The sequence below is a fragment of the Bos indicus x Bos taurus genome, chromosome 17 (assembly GCF_003369695.1).
Source record: "Bos indicus x Bos taurus breed Angus x Brahman F1 hybrid chromosome 17, Bos_hybrid_MaternalHap_v2.0, whole genome shotgun sequence".
In the NCBI taxonomy this organism is placed as follows: domain Eukaryota; kingdom Metazoa; phylum Chordata; class Mammalia; order Artiodactyla; family Bovidae; genus Bos; species Bos indicus x Bos taurus.
The window spans coordinates 3,136,153-3,149,770 of NC_040092.1; the positions used below are offsets into that span (position 1 = coordinate 3,136,153).

A 13,618-nucleotide genomic window follows, 5' to 3' on the forward strand; every position below is an offset into this window, starting at 1 on the left:
AATATGGCAAATTGCCCTCATAATTCTGCAACTTGTGGAATCAATCTCCAAGTTTTAGTTTATAATTAAGCATGCCTAACTCAAGTGGTCTTAATCTTCCATATCCACTTCAGATTGTTCTACTATCAACAGCTACCTGATCATCCAGATGTTTTCTCAACAGGTACAAGATTCCAATGACACGGGGAGTATCTCTACTAGCTTTTTTGCCATTTTAAGTGGCTCATTGCCCTCCACCCCCACCCCAGTCCACAGACAGCAAGTGTTTCTGCTGCCTTGAATTCAATCAGTGCAATAATCAATTCCAGATCCCCCATGCTTCTGAGGGTTTGAAGCCTACTATTTAACTGTTAACAATTTCTGTAACCAGTCATTTGGTTACAAGCAAAAAAAAAAAAAAAAAAACCCACTTTGTTTGACAAAAACAATGAAGATATATGGTGGTCTCACAAACAATGGAAAATCTGGATAATCAGGTTTTGACAACAGAAACTAGGGCATCTTTGGGGATGTCTTCATGTAACTCCTATGATTTCCTTGGGACACTACAATCAGGACTCAGTTCCTATAATTTTGTGTCACCTCTCTTAAGACTCAAAGTCCTGGTGGGAGGGGAATTTATATTGTACAAGCTTGGATCACACAATCCAACCTGTCAGACAGGGGGCATGAGACAAAAATACTGTCATTTACAGCATTCCCACAGAATGGCAAAGAGTAGCATTCTGAAGGAAAAATGGGTACCTATCACTAAAAAAAAGGTGGGGGTAGGAGACAAAAATCAATGGATGTCTGTTATACCAATACTGAGAACTGAACCTACAAAGGAGCAATAGCCGGCAGGGAAGGAGGGAAATGACACTTGAGTCAGGATGCTGGTGGGAGTTGTTGTGCTGCTGAACATTCAGATGTTTATGTAATGGATTTAGCAGTAGAAGGCCATTATTGACTTTGACTGCAGGAAGATCCGAATACTCAAAGATTTCAAGGAGAATGTGTCTTTATCCTCCTCTCTGCCTAGTGTGAACACTGCAAGAGGTCTTAAATAGATTAATGTTGGTTGAGAACTGGAATAACCTTTGATGAACACCAAAATTATAGTTTATAAGCCAAATACACTCAGACAGTAAAAATTAAGGAAGTTACCAAGCTCAGAAAGGTTCAAGAGTCATCAGTTTGAGTAATGGATGAATATATTTATCTAAATATTCACTAATATAAAGGCAGGTCTTTTAAATTATTTGACAAAACAGGCTCAGTGTTAAGTAACTTGTCAAGGTTGAACAGTAAGCATTATATTTAATTTTTAAAATTCTTTATTTTGAAATAAGTTTAAATGTGAGTAGTGTAAAATATTCAAGTACAGAAATGTATAAAGTTGAAAGTCATGTAATCTACACTGAGACTTTGCATTATGAACATAAATTCCTAGATGAGTTCATACTACACATTTTTCTAGCAATGGTTTGTTTCACTTAATAAATTATGGCCATTTTTCCATGCCCATATGTAATAAGTGTATTTTATTCTTTACAACAGACATGTAAATGTCCTTATATGGTTGAACCAGGTGTTTTATAGTGGTTATAACAAATTCTTTGCTGATAAGCATTTAGATTTTTTACTATATTTTTCTACCATGTAATTAATTTTTATGCTTCTGCAGTAACTTAAACATGTCAGCTCTTGTTCCACTCTATCTTCTGGACTGGAAAATAATATCAGTGTGGCCTTGACCTCTAGTTTAATAAAGATTCTGATATTGATAGACAAGTATCTTAGGACTCAATTTCAAGTAACAGAAACCCAACTCAAAGTAACTTAAGCAAAGAAGGGTATTTATTGATTCACATAACTGAAAAGTCCAGGGGATATACTAGCTTCAGGCACGGTTTGATCCAGGGGCACAAACGTTGTCATCAGGACTCAAGTCTCTCCATCATTTGGCTCCATTTTCCTCTATACTGGCTTCATTCTCCGACTGGCTCATTTGATATGTTGGGCCCTGTTGGTTTGAGCTTTTCATCCTACAGAGCTAAGCATTCTCAGTAAAGAGCTTCTCTTCCGTAGTTCACTAAAACTCTTAGGGTTGAGAATCACTGGACCAACTTGAATCACATGACCAATCCTGCATCAATCACTATGGTCAAGGAGATGGACTGTGCTGATTGATCAGGTCTGAATTACGTGTCCATCCATGAAACCTAAGATTAGGTCAGACTGAACCATGTGGACTGAAGAAAGGGAGAAGGGGTTCGAAGAAACATCAGGGAGTCGTTACAAAGGAATGGAATGGAGGCTGGTCAATCAAAAACAACTGATGTCAGTGGTAAGACCAGATACTGAAAAAGTTTAATCTGTGCTCATAAAGTTGAATGGTAACCACTGGCATTGTTCCTTCCTTGATGATAAAAGTATTCTCGAAAAAATCATGAGTAGTAAGTTTGTCTTCTACTCAGGAGGCTTGTAATCCATCTGAATGGAATAATCATGTCCAATAGCATATCTGGATGATACAAGAGTTTCAATGTAAGTAAACTCAGTCGGCATGAGCCTGAGAGCCCAACTGTCTTGCTGACATGAAACAGGACAACCAGCCTCCCACTGGCAAAGAGTTCTGTGAGACTTCCTCAAGTCAGTGGTAAATTTTAAGTTCAGTGTAAAAGTTTTATGTTCCTTTAAGTCTTTTGCCAAGTTGAACTGGTACGTTTCTGTGAATACTGTAAATCAGATTCATCTCCGTATGACCATAGAATGGAGGAATGGACAGTGCTTTCAATCTGCTCTGCTCCTTCAGATCTGGCAGAGAAGGTCCCAAGTGCTGAAAATGATGATCTAATATATATAGGCATAGAGACTTACTCTGCAGTTAAAAAAAAAAAAAGCTGCTGGTCAAGGAGTATGTAGCATGCTCCTTCCTGTTGTGAACATCAAGTCCTGGAGACTACAGAAGTACAGGTTGCTTCTGTTCAAAACTTCTTGGTGGAAACGGATATAAGATAGCCGAGATCAGCTGTAGTCTTCTGAAGGACAGTGTCAGATTGCAGCAATATGTCAGAAAGGCAGGCAATGGCTGAATCAGGTAAATAGACAAGTAAGTAAGGTAACTTCAGCAGGGCCAGTCATATCAGTAGCCAGGCTAAGATCTGGAAAAACAGGCAGTTTAACGTTGAAGTTCTGTAAATTAGCTTTAACCCTGAGTATTCCAGGGTTAATCCATACGGTTTACTCTAGATACAATTTTCTGATCTTAAAGGGCCAGTCAGGTATAGCAACTTTCACTTTCCTGCTGATCTGTCCAAGAACTTTCAGCTCAGGAGAAGGGTATCTCTTAAATCCAGACTTGAGGTTCTGTTTAGGAGTCTATGCTACATCTGGGAGTGATAGGGTTGGGAGAGCCAGGTTCATCAAGGTTGGCCCTACTTTCTTTGGTAATCAAGTCTCCATCTTCTGTAATTCAGCTCATCTCTGAGAAACATCTTATCAACAAGTCAAGGCCTCAGACTGGTTGAATGGTACTGCTGCAAGATGAGATCTGAGGCACGGAGACAGTTACTAGGTTTGAGTTTTAGGCTTTTTCCACCATCAATTCTTATACACAGCATACATTAGACTCTTGAACAGATGATCATCTTTACCTTTTTAAGTCTCTCATTTTAACAGGGTTAAAGGAAATGACTGGCAGTGATAGATCAATGTATCTTCCGGTCAAGTCCAGGAGAAAAAGAAAATCGAGTTGACATTATGAAGGTAGTGAAAAAACCGAGTTTGTAGACAATTTCTTCTTTACAAATAATAGTTGTATATACACAAGCAGGCTAGTCATCAGATTTTGTTGAAAATGAGCAGTATAGAATAACCACTTAGGCTTTGTTTGATGATTTGTACACTGAGTCACATAATCACAATTAGTGTAGAGGATAAGAGACAAAGATATAAACATTCCCAACTTTTAACCAGTGCATTCATTAAAGTAGTTGAGGACAGCTGGCCCTTGAGTCAATTCTGAAGAAATAAGATTTTTTTCTCAGGGCATGGATTAAAGTCTACTTGTTCTACATGATCTGGTCTGGGAATTCATGAATCAAATCCCTCCTGAACAGACAAGTTGTCTTAATGCCTGAGAGTACTTCATGACAAGAAATGAAGTCAGCCACTGTGATTCAGTTAAAACAACAGATGAAATTCCATGGAAACATCCACAAGGACAAGGGACTGTGGTCTTGTGACATTGGGAAGACTCAAGAAGCTTGAGCCTATTGCTAAAACTCTTTAGCTGCAGGCTTTATAGATTTCCTTTCACGTTAGTCTACATTTCCAGCAAAAAGGTAGATACGGAATTTGAGATGCCCACCAAGTAAGCTATCAAGGCCTGATCCAAAGGCCTACCTCTAAATATCATTAACATCAACAACTGATGGTATCAGACATCAAAAGATTCATCTTAAACTCTCTCATTGGCTGGAAGAAAATTTTTACAATGGCCACATTTTAAATTACACACACAAGAAAAGGGTGTTCAGAGATTGTCTCTTGTGGATCAGGTATTACATGTAGAGCTGAGTACTAATTTCTGAGCAGAACAGGCAGATGTGCCAGTGATGGAGGAATTGTTTTAGCAGTTTTTCAGAGGTTATTTGCTTCTTTATTCTGGAAACAGCAGTTAAACGGAATAAAAACCAAGCAGTAGTGTAACTGCCAATGGCTGAGTGATAGTGACGTAGTTTGAGAAGATGAATCATCATCAGGTGCCCTTTTCGGTAATGTTGCCAGTCTCTGAATTCTGCTTTCATAGTTTATGGTTATCCCTTGCACACGAAGTAGAGTACCATAGCTGAGAATGGGAGGTCCAATGTACAGCTGGTCTAATACTGCCTCAATGAGGCATCGACTTTAACATCAGCTTCAATACTTGGTGTTCACTGTATTCAAGGAGGATCAAGACTTCAAGGTCATGCATCTTAAGTACCACTAGAGCATCCGGTGTTTGTGGAAGAAGTTGAATAAGGGGGTTTGTCAGTGTAACATACAAATTGCTCTGTGGCTGTATCATTCAGGAATCACTGGAAGTCTATTTGTGGTTAGAGGGCTATTATTCTAGGTCTCTTTGATATTACTTTCAGCCCATATGACTAATCTTGGGGGCAAAGATATGTCCATCTTCTTGCACTCTCTGAGTATTCCTAAGAATGCTCATTATCAACTGAACACCGACGTGTTGGGTAGAGGTACAGAACAGAATGCCATTCAGGTCGTACTGTTGTCTAGGGCAGTGGTTTCCAAACTGTGTTCTGAAGATTTCTAGTTGTTGTAAGGAAGTCTCCTTAGGTGTCACCATGATGGTAAAGTAAGATGCTTGTGGCAGGTTTCAGGCCCCCCACTTCTGCTTCCTCCAGAGCAGCTTCACTTTTACTCTGGGCTTCCATAAAGTTTTCATTCAAAGTGCTTCATGGCCACAAAGCCTTTGGAAAACCAATGATCTAAGAGTAAGTTGGTTCACAAAATGCTGAAATAAAAAAAATAGGTCACAGAAACCAGAAACTGTGAGCAAAGCCTGTGGTAAGCCAAAGCATTTTCCTATTTATTCCTTCTCTAATGTGGGTCACATTACAAAATGAAGAAGTTAACATTCCAGTCTGCTACAAACTCAGATCGCCTGATTGGGCTTTAAGTGACTATCAGGGCAAGGGTATTGGTTTTAAGCGACAATAGCGCTGGGTTTTCTGCAGTCAGCAAGTGACTGCAAAATGCATTAGTTTCTTTGTAAATATTATTTCAAGAAGTCCTTGCCTGGATGACTCCAAGTATTATAAGATTTCAATGGGCCACAACTTAAATCCTAAGAAAATATCTCCTTCTCATCCATTCCCTTTTACTCTATTTTTCTCCTCTTCCCTCCTCACTCACCTGAGATATAGTTCCCTTAAACTAGATTTACAGCACAATTCTATGAGACAAGTATATTGCTAAACATCATAGAATTAATCCATCTTTCTGGCAGAATTAACTTCCCCACACCCCTCTCCCATGTATCCCCACAAATCTTCTAGAGGTTTCTTTGACAGAAAACAAAGCTAACTGTCAAGATGTAGGGTTCTCAGATGATAAAGACATACTAATTCAAGAAGTTATTGACAAGAAAAAGGGGGGGAGGTGGAGAGTTCCAAAGATACTGTTTATTCCTAGGTCTCCAGGGCAGTTATGTTGGCAATCAGGAAACACTGGCTATATTGCTCTAAAGAAGTTTTCCCATTCCATTAAAAGAAATGCTACAAAAATAACATTATGTATTTGATTAAACTTAGGACACACTGGGCCAAACAACTAAATGAGGCTCTTTATGTAAGCCTTTTGAGATCCTTTAATACACTATACTGCATTAACAATCAGGGAAGGGGACACATTTTACAGTATTTTACCACATTATTGGACTACAGAAGCTCTTTATATATGATACATATTACATGTGTATATCAAATATATACATACACACATACATATGAACAGTACTGTTCTAAAAAAAACTGATGGCTCATTCTATGTAAATATTAATTTGGGGATAGAGGACCACAGAGTTGGTGTCTGGGAATATTAATAAGAATTAAAAAAAGAAAAAGGAAGACATGGAATCAACAGGGATTCCCAATCAACTAGGCCATCTTTGCGAAGACCACAAAGATGGATGAAAGATCTAAAAGTAGCTTTGTGTTTTCTAATAGGTAATCTTGTTGTCAGATGAATCTACTACCATAAAGACAGTCTACTACTGCCAAACCTCAGAGAGGATGCCATGGACTTCAGGTCCAGGCACAACTATGGCAAAATCACATCTCTGACATCCTAACTGACTGAGGGCACTGACTGAGATCAGGAAGTTGAAAACTTTTCTGGGGTTCCAAATCTCCAGTTATTTTAACACTGCACATAAAATAGAGGCTAAGTTAATTCCAAAGACAGAACTGGACTGGGAGTCAGAAGGCCTGGCTTCTACCATTTTGCAGCTGTGTAACCTTGGATAACTTTTAAATTTCCATTTCCTTATCTGCAAAAAGGGATTATAATTTGAGTTATTTGGTAATTAATAAGATTAATACAAGTGAAAGTGCTTTGAAACTGTAAAGTGCTAGATAAACGTAAGGGATTACCATATAGGTTCTACCTGGATGTATCAAGAGGCCTTTTCTGGAATCTGATTGGAGCTTTATGAGATGCTGTTAGGTAAAGGGATTCCTTGGTAGAATTTCTTACATTTGTGTGAAAAGTTCTGGTTCCTGAGTAATCCCAAAGAAGATGCTGTGAGTTCACTGTGCCTTTGTTTTGATCCCAACGGGTCAGAATATCTGCTTGCTCATTCAGTAGGCTACTACAGATTTGAAATGGAAAAAGAATGGGGTCCAGATTAGACAATTCCTGAATTTCAATCATTTGAGACAGTGGGGCATGGTCCGATATGGTTCTCAAAAAGATGCTGCCATTCTTCAGACAGTGCTGATAACTAAAAATCCCCTGGTCCAAATTTATTATGTGTCTCTGAAAGCTTTAACTGGAGAAACGAAATGCACATTTATGGAACAAGCTGAACCTTTGTTGTGATAAAACAGCTTCAGCTATTTGGCTTGAGAAGTTGAACTTCACTACAAAAGGCTGTGTTGAATCTGGGTAGAACAGGACAGGAGTGGAGGTGAAGGCCACATCATGATTCGCTGGATACGCCTCCTAGATCACAGTGGTCCACTGGAATGATGTCTTCTTCAGCACTGAGGTGGCAGAATCCATCACCATGGGCAAAAATCCAGGTACCAGATCTGTAGGCTGATGGAATAGCACAAAGGTGATCAGAAGATCCAGATGAACACTCGGCAACCAGGAGGCACAGGACTGGAGAGGAGAGTGACAAAACATGAGATAGCAAATGCTTGGCATTAGAAACACAGGACATTGGGGTGGGGCTGCTGTCAGCACACCCACTGCCTGATGGATACTGATTCTTGACAAATGCGAGGGGGCGGGGAGGGGGGGAGCTTACGATTAATAATCAGTGATGCTAAGAACAGAGAGTTCTCAGACAAAGACTGTTTTTGGACTCTTGAGGACAAACTGTTTCAGGGAAGCAGCAAATAGGAATGGCTCCAATTCTCATACTCTGGGGGAGTAATTTATCTGTATTCAGATTCCTGGGCAGTGGTTGGTGGGGGAGAACAAAGTGGCTCCCAGGTGGTCTGAGAACTGGATTTAAGTTGATATACAAACACCAAAGCAAAGGAGACACTGCTGTTCTTCCTTTTCCAATGCCTTTCACAAACTGTCTTATAACATATCAATACTTGTAAAACTTATCCTTAACTTTAATTTTAATGATTCCATCTTGAGCAGGAGAGAGTAAGGTATACAGGAACAAAACCCTTGCCCTCCTCTATTATACCCTATGCAATATGGTTATTTCTCTTCATATTTGAGGGGTCCCTAAAATCTTTTTAAAGTTAGAATTAAAAAATAATAAAACATCAAGTAAAGGAGGAGACATGGCCCATAATTAGTGACTTTTTCAATAATCAAGAATTAGGTTATCACACAGCAACTAAGCAAATATTGAGTGCTTATTTGGCGACAGCCTGGTCTCTAAATTTCTTTCTACTAAAGCTTCATCATATGTGGTTAACATGTCTGGGCAAAAGTTCTGCTTTCAAGGGGCTGTTACCTGTAAAGAGAACTAATGCAATGCACACAAAAAAGTACTTTATAAGCTACTGTATATAATGATAGATATATTAAAAAAAGAAAACATTAAAAAACTTTAAAAAGGTTAATTTCTGCCTAAGGTTAAGAGATTCATGGAGAAGAGAGCATCTGAGTTGGATATTGAGGAAATGGCAGTTTTGACAGATGAAGAAGCAGAGGAGGGTATTCCAGGATACAGAACACAGCATGAACAAATGTGCAGAGATGGTAAAGAAAAAGGCATTTTGGAAAATGGCAAGTACCGTAGTTCACTTTGGATGAAGCATCGCCAGAGTATGCACTGAGCGTTTGGTGAAAACTCAGGTCTCCGAATTTCCAGTAATAGCGCTGGTGGCAGTGCTTGCTCAGTCATTGTCTCTTTTTCAAAACAAGGACAACACTCCTCAAATTCAAAAACAAGTCCAGCTCCCGAGTTCCTGTCACACCCTGGTATTTTCTTCCAGGTCCCAGATCCAGTTCTTGAAATTCTGGAAATCTGGAGCCCACGCGGTGATTACACTGAAAGACATCGGTTCCAGCGAGTGCAGAACGCTGTAGTGAAACCCTTTCAACCTCCTATTCTGGACAGTTCATGTTTTGTCACAGAATTTCAAGCTTTGAGTTCCAGTTGGTTTTCTCCTCCTTTCTCCTGAGGAAAGCATAGTATCACCACAGTCTCAAGATTCTTTTGAGGTACATCCAGATTTAATTACAAAAGAGCTAAAAGACCAACACATTTGTCTCCAAAACAGTCATTTCTCTGGAATTGAGATCATTTGTCTCTGCCCTCCAGGTAAAGGGAACAGTCAATTGATTTTTTCCAGACATTTGTATGAAATAGCAGAACCGGCTAACACCTAACAGACAAAACACTTAAGTGTGTTTGCATTTGCTTACTTAGAGCTGTACCACGGTAAGCACCACTCCACAAAACGAAAATGTTTGAAATCCAAGTGTTCAAACATTTCTATAGTGTTTGCTGGACAATGGCCTGGAATCTGATAAAAAGCAGCTGACAATTAACAAAGAAGCAAAAACTGGCATTTTGGCCATCTTAATAACACACTTGCAAGCAAAGAGAATACAAAGCAGGCAGGGAGGAAAGTTAAGGTTTGAAACACTTCCAGACTACTGACTTTGAGGTTCAGAGGAAGTTCTAACAAAACTTTTCAGAGAATGTCAACCTTCAATTAATAAAAACAAACATCTTCAGGAATTCCATGTCTAGTTCAGTCTATTCCAGTGAGACAGCTTGCTAAAAACCCACCTGCACCATTAATTAGCTGGACTTGGCAGCACCATTTAAAAATAAGCCTGCTCACTACCAACCACACGGAGCTAAGAATATAAAACAAGAGCAAGTAACGGATGGCAACCATGGTCATGGAAAATGGTCAATGAAAGAGTCAGAAAGGTAGTCAGGCACCAGAAAATAAAAAGTTGTTGGGCCAAAGATTGAATAGGCTTCTTGACACTAGAGAACACATCCACTCCTAGTTTCAGCTGCTTTATATTGGGTGTCACTGTACCATAAGCATCAGCCGCCCTTCAGGCAACCCATAGTGAAAGGACTCAGAACAGAAGCCAAGCAGTGGAGTGTTGTTACCCCGAGTAGCCACTATGCATAGAACAGCTCACATATCCCAAGGATTCAACAGGGGCTTCAACTTGATTGTTACGGGTCCCGAATGACATCTAAGCCTCAGTTTCCTCCTTGTGGCAAAGGAACTGTGGTTCTTAACTCTTCCGGGTCACAGCCCCCTCTGAAAACTTGATGGCGATGGATCCTCATTTCCCTTAATTGCATATTCCCACTAACTTCTGCACACAATTTCAGGGAGTTTGGGGATCTCCATCTCCAATCCAAGGTTTCCAGGTTCAACATCCAAGGACTGGGAATTTCTAAGTTTTCTTACAACTCCAAAAAAAAAAAAAAAAAAAAAAGCCAACCATAACGAACAATAATCATTCCTTTCATCCACCGACGCTTTATGGTTTACAAAGCGCTTTCAATCCCACAAACGTTGATAGAGGAGGAAACTGAGGCGCAGACAAATTACTGAGTGACTTGCTTAAGGTCACTCGGCCAGCTGGTGGCTAGGCCCGGAAGCAAACACAGCTCTTCCGACTCCGGAGCTCGCTTCTCCACCCCGGAGTTGCCGCCAGAGCTCCCGCCCCTCACTAAGGCGGCATAAGGAGGAAAAGGCAAAGTAGAAAGCCCACCACCAACCATCCCCCGGCTCCCTCCTGCCCCCCCAACTGGGTCCTTGCAGGCCCCGAAGGGTGGCGCCAGGCCTCCAGGCCGGCCCCGGCCACCCCAGCTTCCCCGGCCGCGCCAAATCCCGCCGCCGCCGCCTCCCCGGGAGCGGGGCGGAGCAGCTGCCCGCCGCCGCCAACAACCCGGACGACTCCTCGTCGAATCGCAAACGCATAGGCCGCCGCCCGAGTTCTGCGTACGAGAAGAAAGACGCGGCGCGAGCGCCAACGGCCACCGGGCGCGCGCCGCGGCGGCCGGGCCTGCGCCCCAAGAGCTGGATGCCAGAGCAGGAGAAAGAGCCGCCAACCGATCGCTCGATCGACCGCGCGCCCGCTCCTTCGCCCTACCAGACCGGGAAGGGGGGGAGGGCGCGCCAGGGCTTCTTTGAGTTAGGGGCCTGACTCCCCGGCGACGAGACAAGATGGCTCCTCCGGTCCGCGCTGCAGCTGCCGTCCCGGCTGCGTCGCTCGGCCCGCCCCCGGTACTGTTTCTTTAAATGGCGGAGAGGGTCAAGAAAGCAGGAAGAGAGGCGCGCGCACTCACGTGACAGGGGCGGGCCCGGCAACAAAATCCGGTCACGTGGAGACACGCTACCCACCAATCAGGAGGCGTCGCATCAGGGCGGGGGCGGGAGGAGCTGCGGCTCTATGATTGGCGGAATGCGCCGCGGAGGCCTCGGGGACTTGGGGCGTCGGGGAGTGCGCGAGGCGGCCCGGGTTGTGTGCACTAGCGGAGACAAAGAGGTGGCCGTGGCGGGAGCGGCGGAGCAGCCCTAGTCGCCGAATTTTGTAGTGCTGAGTCCCGTCACCATCTCATCTAGCGCGGCGCGAGGGCGGCTGGTCTCGCGGCGGCGGCGGCGGCGGACGCGGAGGTGGCGGCAGCACATGGTTCCAAGAGCGCCCTGCGGTTGTTGGGTTCCAATTCCGTGGGGAGGGACAAAGGCAGCTGTGAGCGCTGGGCAACGCCCGGTCAGGTGGTGCTCTCGCCACTGCCCTCGATCCGGGCCTTGAAAACTGGGACTAATTTGTCTCCGTGAGGAGGAGACCACGGGACCGAGGCCCAGTGAGGGCCTGAGAGGCTGAGGCCGCTGTCTGAGGGAAAGGGGGAGGGGCGCGGTCCGCCCGAGTTGATTGGGTGGGTCAATTCTGTGGCGACTTAGTGGGCCACTGTGAGGTAATTTGACTCACTACCCTGAGGAAATTGGGGCGCACAGCAAGCTAGGTTTGATCTGGCTTTGAAAACGGAAATCGGTCTTCAGCGCTTAGGAAATCTTTCAGTTGGTAGGTGGTGAAGCCGAAACTAACGCCATATGCACTCGAGCAACATCGTGATCGCCAGTCTGAGGCTTATTTAAGGATCCTGGGATCATTGATGGCGAAGACGTGTGTGGCTATCCAGTTTTATGACTGCAGTTGCTAGATTTCCGGATTGGTAAGTTTCCGGATTGGTGAATTTCCTCACAGGAAATTTAGAGGAACAACAACAAAAAACTCGGAAGAACGTGAAGATGGAGCAGTAATTAAATCGCCAACTCCAGTATCAGCTACTCTAGGACGAACCACATCCACTCAGTGAATTATCGCAAATTCATGCTAAAGTTCCTTAAGACTACAGATTTATGACGTAGTTTATTCCAAAGTATTACATCGTAATCATTGAGAGGATAAAAAAGATTAAGAAATCAGTTTTTGTTTTAGACGTTTTTTTGAATATATTATAGATGGAAAAGTAGATAACTTTGCTTAACTGAGGAGCAGAGATTTACCAACTCTTCACTGGAAGGAGTCCTGAAAAATCTATTCCATTGTAAGCTTGTATTTCCCAATTAGTGGTTAAAGAACTGGAGACATCACCGCAATCATGGCTTTCTCGAATTACAGCAGTCTGAATCGAGCTCAGCTAACCTTTGAATATCTACACACAAATTCGTAAGTATTCTGTAGGTGCCTTTGAGGTCACTGATAACTCATTGCTCGATATTCATATGGAAGTCTTTCCCAGGAAGTCTCGCATTTTTTTTTTTTGGCATGTGTCACTGGAGGAGTCTTGAGCTCTGTATGGAAGAACTGAGATCAGTGAAATGTCTGTTGCTAATCCAGAAGAATATGATCTTCCTTTACTGGATCAAAATTTATTTGATAGAAGGCAAACTAATTCCTTGGAGTCTGTGTATTGAGTTTCATTCAAGTGTTTGATAGGAATCCAACAAATACTCTTCTTGGATCGCCAAAAATTGGACTATTCAACTCCTTGTCTTTGGTGTCAACAGCCAATACAGTTGGGTAATAACAAGTCTTTTTTTTCCCCCAAAACCAGTGTCGGCGTTGGATTTTTCATTCAGCCTGTCTGATGCAGAAAAAGAATGAAGACATTTAAATGACAACTTGTGAGAAGAAGTTATTTTTCCCCCTAGAAAACAGTTTGCTTTATTTTTCTGGGAAATTTATCCTCATCCAAAATAGTTTTTAATATGTTAAGCAGGAAGTGATAACTGGATTAAATCCATGATTTAAATAGCCTTTCCACCAAAGTTTCACAAATCATTGAATACATGCTGTGTTTGTAGTTCTTTGAGTTTGTGAAGAGATTGCCATCACTCCATTGATCTGAAATATTTCAAGGTTAATCCTTACTCCCACTTTT

At 42.3% G+C, this 13,618-nt stretch overlaps 1 protein-coding gene across 10 annotated transcripts in view; it reads left to right on the plus strand.

The window, feature by feature from the left end:
* Positions 1–11,595: 11,595 nt before the first annotated feature.
* MORC2 (MORC family CW-type zinc finger 2) overlaps positions 11,596–13,618 on the plus strand; it is a 42,693-nt gene continuing 40,670 nt past the window's right edge. For 5 of the 10 annotated variants that reach the window (XM_027566286.1, XM_027566289.1, XM_027566285.1 and 2 more), the window contains exon 1: positions 12,741–12,903. In XM_027566286.1, the coding sequence (XP_027422087.1) occupies positions 12,836–12,903 (68 nt within the window). In that variant the 5' untranslated portion in view covers positions 12,741–12,835. Of the gene's footprint in view, positions 12,904–13,618 lie in introns of all 10 variants that reach the window. The other 5 variants (XM_027566284.1, XM_027566287.1, XM_027566292.1 and 2 more) reach the window with 5 other exon arrangements.